The sequence below is a fragment of the Euleptes europaea genome, chromosome 2, assembly GCF_029931775.1.
Source record: "Euleptes europaea isolate rEulEur1 chromosome 2, rEulEur1.hap1, whole genome shotgun sequence".
NCBI lineage: Eukaryota > Metazoa > Chordata > Lepidosauria > Squamata > Sphaerodactylidae > Euleptes > Euleptes europaea.
Genome location: NC_079313.1, coordinates 104,027,051 through 104,034,325, shown reverse-complemented (window position 1 = coordinate 104,034,325; position 7,275 = coordinate 104,027,051). Strand labels below are relative to the sequence as shown.

At 44.9% G+C, this 7,275-nt stretch overlaps 1 protein-coding gene across 1 annotated transcript in view; it reads left to right on the top strand.

Moving 5' to 3' along the window:
- The first annotated feature begins 1,431 nt into the window (after positions 1 to 1,431).
- The window catches only part of NDRG3 (NDRG family member 3), a 30,023-nt gene continuing 24,179 nt past the window's right edge, over positions 1,432 to 7,275 (top strand). Inside the window, exons 1-2 of the mRNA XM_056867565.1 lie at positions 1,432 to 1,539; positions 3,038 to 3,073. Of these exons, the coding sequence (XP_056723543.1) occupies positions 1,483 to 1,539; positions 3,038 to 3,073 (93 nt within the window). The 5' untranslated portion in view covers positions 1,432 to 1,482. The remainder of the gene's footprint in view (positions 1,540 to 3,037; positions 3,074 to 7,275) is intronic.

Here is a 7,275-nt window from a genome sequence, read left to right as displayed (position 1 = left end):
TGGTTGAAGCAAAGCTGGCTGAAACTGAATCCATTGAAGGCAGGGTGTCCTGTGGCTCAGTTGGGGCAACTTGGGCGTGGGGTACCAACTCCTGGCTCTTGACGGTGTGCAGTTGACATCTGCATGTGGTGTAGTGGTTAAGAATGGTGGTTTGGAGCGGTGGAGTCTGATCTGGAGAACTGGGTTTGATTCCCCTCTCCTCGATATGAGCGGCGGAGGCTAATCTGGTGAACTGGATTTGTTTCCCTACTCCTACACACGAAGCCAGCTGGGTGACCTTGGGCAAGTTACAGCTCTCCCAGCCCCACCTAACTCACAGGGTGTCTGTTGTGGGGAGGGGAAGGGAAGATGGTTGTAAGCTGGTTTGAGTCTCCCTTAAGTGGTAGAGAAAGTAGGCACATAAAAACCAACTCTTCTTTCCTCTGCTTCTGCATGTGCGGTCAGGAGCCTGGGTGTGACCTTTGATGCCTCCTTATCAATGGAGGCACAGGTCGCAGCTGTGGCCCAGACGGCTTTCAACCATCTCCACCGGGTCCGGCAATTGGTGCCTTACCTCTCTCTCCCCGACTTAGCTGTGGTGCTCCACACGACGGTCACCTCCAGGCTAGATTACTGCAACTCACTCTATGTAGGGCTGCCCCTGAGACTGACTTGAAGGCTCCAGCTGGTACAGAATGCCATGGTGAGGCTTCTTACTGTGCATTGCAATTTAGGAGGCAGGGATGCCTTCTTTATTTTGTTTTTTCATTTGAACCTCTAACTTCTGTGTTATTTTCAACCATTCTGAGAAATTAAGAGCAAACCCATAAACCTGGATTCTCCAGAAATAGAATATTTTCATTTATATCTTTTGAAATAAAAGTTATATATTAATTGAGCATTTTTCTGTGTTTATTTAGTAATTGGATTTCTGTGCCACCCTTTTTTGAATGGGTCAGACTCAGAGGCTCACAAAAAGTTTACAGAATTAAAATCAATCACAGTATGCACTTTAAAACCATCCTTAAAACTTCCCAAGGCACCCTTAAAACATATGCAGTAACACTCAAGACATAGCAGGAGCCTTGTAAGTGTACACTTTTTGATATTATTTTTTTGTTTTGCAAATTAAGGTAAAAGTTAAAATGAAGCTGCGCAGTATTGTTCCCTGCATGTTCTCATGACAAAGAGCATTTAGACCAGTTATTTGGTCCAAAAGCTCTGAGATATTTAAGTCGTGCCTTTCAGGGAGATCACTTGCTGTTTGTAATTCCGGCAGGCATAAATTACGCCTCAGTGCTGGATTATGAAGGGGAGAGAGAGCTTCCTATGATTTTGACCTCTCCTGTGGCTGTGGCTTACCACCTAATCCATTCTCTCAATTTGTTCTGTGCAAACTTGGGATCTCTTCCAGTGTTATGACATTAATCCATGTCTGTCTCTTCCTTGTTTCAGCTGCTGTGATTTGCTGTTTCACAGCCGAGTTTGGTGATCTTGGAAAACATGGATGAATTGCAAGATGTCCAGTTAACCGAGATCAAACCTCTTCTGAATGATAAGGTAACCTATCTGGCCTTACTGGAGCACTAGCAAATGGTGAATTGTGTGCCAGCTGTGTGCTGGTGCTACATTCCACAGTTGTGCACATTTGGTATTGGGAGAAAACTGTGAATTTTTTATTTTCCATATTGATGCAGTTGAACTTGAACATGCATTCTTTCTCCGCTCGCCCTCTCCTCTCTCCTCCTTTCCTCCCAGTTTTGCCTCTCCTGTGTTGAACTTCAGATTGTAAACTCCAGTCTCTTTTTCCTATAAAATGGTGGCGGCACCATATAAAAACATTTATGGCTACAAAGACTGGCTTGAAAATGTACAGACAGTGTCTGATCTCCAAAGCCAAAAGAGGGTATCAGCAGGATGTCCAGTGGTCATCAGAAGGGTCATAAGGCTACAGTGTACTGATTAGGTCCTTGTTTCTCTCCATGACTTGCTGAAAGAGAATTAATAATGTAAAATATGAAATATATACAAATATGCTTAGTTTTGCACATTAACATTGCCATTTTTAGCTTTGCTAAAAGTTTAGGGTGCCTAATCATAGAATTATAGCTTATAATATTTAGTTCACAGTTCAGGGTGACAGCCACAGCTGCTCAGAAACTGGTCATCCTTCATACATTTTGTAATTTAAAATATAATTGTTTTTCACTGACACTCATAATTGCCAGGAGAGCTGAGCATCCATATAATCTAGAAATAAAACTATAGCCAACTACACTGGATGGAGAAATTACAGAAATTACATAATAGCTAAAGGCTGAGATTTATCTAAGGGAAGGTTTAAGAAGAAGTCACAATATACCCATGTTAAATTTAGATTGAAATCATTCTGAAGCCTGCTCCAGAGTACATTTTGAAGAGGTGTTTGACATGCATGCATGAAGATTTTGGAAGTGATTAGAGATTATATATTTCTGAACCACGTGAGTGTTCACATCCACAAGCATATTTGTGGAGGTGTTGTAACTGCTGCACATTGCCTGATGCAGTGTAATTAGCTGCTTATTGGCACTGGTCATACAGTCTTTATGGCTGGCTTCTGGGCTTCAGAGGTGGTACAATTAACATCTTCCTTGTAATTATCCCTTCTGAGCACTTTCTTCTGATTTAGTACTGGAAGATTCTGTGCAGAGCGGCTTGGATGCCAGCCAGTCGCTCTGTGAGCAGAAGGGCACTTCTTCATGTATGGGGTGGTGGGGCAAGATTTGCTGATTCCTCCCATCCTCTGTGCTACATCCCATATTGTACCCAAGAGTTCACCCAGCCCCAGGAATGGCTGGGTGTGTGGGTGTGTGTGCAAAGGGTTGCAGTATGAAGGGGAATCAGAAAAGACGTATCTAACAAATAAAGTTCTTTTACAACCTACTGCTTTCTCTGCAAACCAACATGACAAAGCAGAATTTTCAAATGAGCGCAATGCAAAGTTCCTTGAGTTGCAGGCATACTGGACTATTTTGGACTCTGGATTATTTATTGTTTCTTATGCTTATTCTGACAGAATTCAGCTCGAAACTTCCAGGACTTTGACTGTCAGGTAAGTGTGTGAATCCAGAATGGGCGTGCATTGGCAGTCTTTTCTTGGAAGAGCCATTGGTTGTGTAGTAATTTTGAATAGATGGGAGAAAGTCAACATGAAAAATCTACAAGCTATTGACTTTTGTTTGTTTGTGACTGAACAGTGTTTGTATCTGCCCTGTCCTACTCCTGGTCCCAAGACTCCAGTTCTTGACCTGATTGTCCCTTATTAAGTGGCTTAAATTGCTGCAGTGGAGATTTATCTGGTGTGGATCTGCACTGAGGTTAAATATCTCAGAAATCAGTAAAAAGTGAGGGGCTTGTAATTCTAATTTTGAACTGTTTTTAAGTGTTATGAAACAAGCTATCTTATATTAGGGAGTTGTCTCTTCCCAATTTGGGGGAAGACCTAAAAGGCAGACCAATTTGGGGTCTGCCTTGGTTTGATATTGTGTCTTTGGCATTTTCTACGGGAAGCAAATGTGGCATTCTCTTGGTGGTTAAGGTCTTAACGGCTGGTGGTGGAAAGTGCTGTCAAGTCGCAGCCAGCTTATGGCAACCACTCATGGGATTTTCAAAGCAGGAGACAAACGGGGGTGGTTTGCCATTGTGTGCCTCTGCGTAGCAACCTTGGACTTGCTCGGTGGTCTCCCATCCCAGTACTAACCAGGGCTGACCTTGCTTAGCTTCTGAGATCTGATGAGATGGGCTTAGCTTGCCATATATGACCAATATCTGATGTGAATTGCTGAGCATCTTGCTGTAATAGCTGAATACAGTGCAGCTGGGAATTTGTAATATGAGCTATTATACTTTATTTACTATAATTCTGTACCTTTTTTCCTTGTTGCTCAAAGCTGTTTCCAATAAAGCAAACAGATTTCTTACCTTTCCACCCTCCTCCCAATATTAGTCCCCATTCCTCCTCCTCTTGGGATGAAAGGTCCTGAGAGCCAAGCAAGGACGAGCCAGGTGTTGCTCTGTGTTTGATGGTAGAATGGCAGTTGCTTGGATGGTGGGCTTTCTAGGCTCTCCTTCTTTTGAGCCATAAAAGGACTGTAAGCTGAAATTGATTGAGACTGGGAAGCGCAGCCATGAAGGAGCTAGAAAAGGTTCTGAAGTGTAAGGATGTGTCACTGGCCACCAAGATTTGGTTAATTCATGCCATCGTATTCCCTATTACTATGTATGGGTGTGAAAGCTGGAGAATGAAGAAAGCTGACAGGAAGAAAGTAGACTCCTTTGAAATGTGGTGTTGGAGGAGTGTTATGGATACCGTGGGCTGCCAAAAAACAAATCAGTGGGTTATAGATTAAATCAAGCCTGAACTGACCCTAGAAGCTAAAATAACTAAACTGAGGCTATCGTATTTTGGTCACATTATGAGAAGGCAAGAGTCACTAAAAAAGAGTCATGCTAGGAACATTTGAGGGAGCAGGAAAAGAGGAAGACCCAACAAGAGATGGATTGACTCAATAAAGGAAGCCATAGCCCTCAATTTGCAAGACCTGAGCAAGGCTGTCAGATAGGCATTTTGGAGGACATTGATTCATAGGGTCGCCATGAGTTGGAAGCGACTTGACGGCACTTAACACACAAGCTGAAAGGGGATAATGAAGGAATCACACCATGTGAAAGTTTTTGCAAACAGAAATCTTACAAATGGGGACCCCCAAGGAACTTGCCGGAGCAGTCATCCTATTTCGCTACCTCTGCTTATTCCCACCACCCTTTCTCTCACTCTCTTTCTCTGTCCTTCCACTGCTTCTCTTACTTTGTGTCTCTTATATCTTTCTCTCCCTTTCTCCATTATGCCCACTGTCACTCCTTCTCTCTCCCCCACCTATTATTGTCATTTTCTCCTCCCACAATCATCTGGATACTACCTGCTGGCAATCCCATTGCTCTCCCCCTCATCCTTTCCCTCCAGATGCTCCCCCCCCCCCACACACACACATTGGCTGAGCCAGGAGGTTCGCCTAATGGCTGCCTATGCCCTCATCTCCCTGTCAACCCCCCTCCCCTGTGCCTCAGCAGTACTGGTCATGGGGGAAGCTGTGCTGTGAATGGCCACAATGGGAGAAGCTGGGCCCAACCACACAAGCAATGGGGGAGACCCTCCCAGCCATTCCAGTGATGGGGGAGGCTGCACTGGGCCCAGACATGCTGGTTATGGACGAAGCTGTATGCCAACAGAGCTGGCAGTGAGGGAAACCTCACTTTCTCCTTCCCCCACTATTTCTTCTTTCCCTTTCCTGAAAGCCCCATAGCCTATCTCCTGTTCCTGCTTCATTCTCTCCTTCTGGGGTTGCCAACGTAGAGATCTCTTGGAACCACAATGGATCTCCCAGCTACAGTGATCAGTTCCCTTTAGGGTTGCCAGCTCCAAGTTAGGAAATTCATGGTGATTTGGGGGTGGAGCCTTGGGAGGGCAAGGTTTGGGGAGGTAAGCAACCTCCGCAGGGTATAATGCCATAGAATCAACCCTCCAAAGCAGCCATTTTCTCCAAGGGAACTGTTCTCTGTCATCTGGAGAGCAGTTGTAATTCCGGGTGATCTACAGCCCTTCCTGGAGGTTGCCAATCCCTAGTTCCCCTGGAGGAAATGGCTACTTTGGAGGGTGGGGTCTCTGGCATTGTACCCTTCTGAGGTCTCTCCCCAGACTCCACCCACCAAATCTCCAGTTATTTCCCAACTTGGAGTTGGCAACCCTATCTCCTTTCCAAACCAACCTGCCTTTATCTGTCTCTGTGTCTTAAGCTGCTCCCCCCAGCAGCCTTTACTTAGGAAAACGATGGCCCAGTTGTGTGGTGCCTTCCACTGGGCCATGTCCACTTGCATGGCAGGGAACCCTCAAGGAGTTGTGGGGGGCTGCCTCAATTTCCCCTGTATCACCCTCCCCCCTTTTCCTCTTTCCATCCCGGGGCAACCCCCATATCCTCTCCCCTTAACGTGCCTCATTCTCTCCTCAGCCATTTAGCAACTTACTTTTTATTTGCCTCCCATCTTCAGCTATATTTATTATTTATTTATTCATACCACACCTTTCTCCAGGGGGACCAAAGCAGCTTACATTATTCTCCTCTCCTCTATTTTATCTGCACAACAACCCTGTGAAGTAGATTAGGCAGAAAGTATGTGACTGGTCAAAAATCACCCAATTAGCTTCTGCAGCAAGATAGGGATTCAAACCTGGGTCTCCCAGACCCTACTCTGAAGCTCTAACTTCTATACCACACTGGCTTTCATAGGGTGGCTGCTGTTGATCAGTAGTAGGCAGGGTGACCTAGTTAAGACATGCAAGTTGGGTGGTATCAAGTCACCCAGAGGTTGCTGCCAGGCCTAGGGTTGCCAACCTCCAGGTGGGACTTGGAGACCTCCCAGAATTACAACTGAACTCCAGACAAAAGAAATCTGTCCCTCTGGAGAAATTAACTACATTGGAAGGTGGACTCTATGGCATTATATCTGGCTGAGGCCCCTCCCCCAACCCCATCCTCCTTAGACTCCACTCCAAAATTTCCAGTAATTTCCCAATCTGGAGTTGGCAATCCTAGCCTGAGGGCTGGCCCTGATGAGCCCTCCCTCAAAGGCCAAAACAGCCCTGGAAAGGGTCCTCCCCCCTCCCCCTGCCTTTTATTCATACGGTAGAAACTCCAAGCCTGGAATGCTGTGGTAGCCTAGCAAGTACAACAGAGGGAATCTGTTGCTTAAAGCTACAGGCACGCCATTTATCATGTTGCATTTTTTTAAAACAACAACAACCATGTATATTTGTTTAGATAGCAGATTTTTCTGCAAACCTGGGGCATTGTTTAGGTTTATAGAAAGATCTGTCTTGCCCGTTCACTACTTCAGTCTCTGGATTTAAGTGTCCTCAGATTTGGCTGACTTCTTTGTTAGTATGTAGATGATGATGATGATGTTTTAATCTGTGTGTAGGTGCAGTAGATTTTTGCCTGGTTTTAAACCCCTGCCCCATTCATATTTCACAAGAAGGAATAGCATAACTCTGCAAGTGTAAATTAAATGCACACTTACACAAAACATTTTAGTTTAAATATTGATTTAAGAGGATGACATATGGACATCGCCTGCACATTAATGGAAACATCCCAGCATAACCCAGCACAAATAGACTGAGACATTACTGTGCACATGTTTGCAGCAGAGGAATAAGCAGGCTACCCAGAATAAAGACATACCCCGGTTTTGTATTTT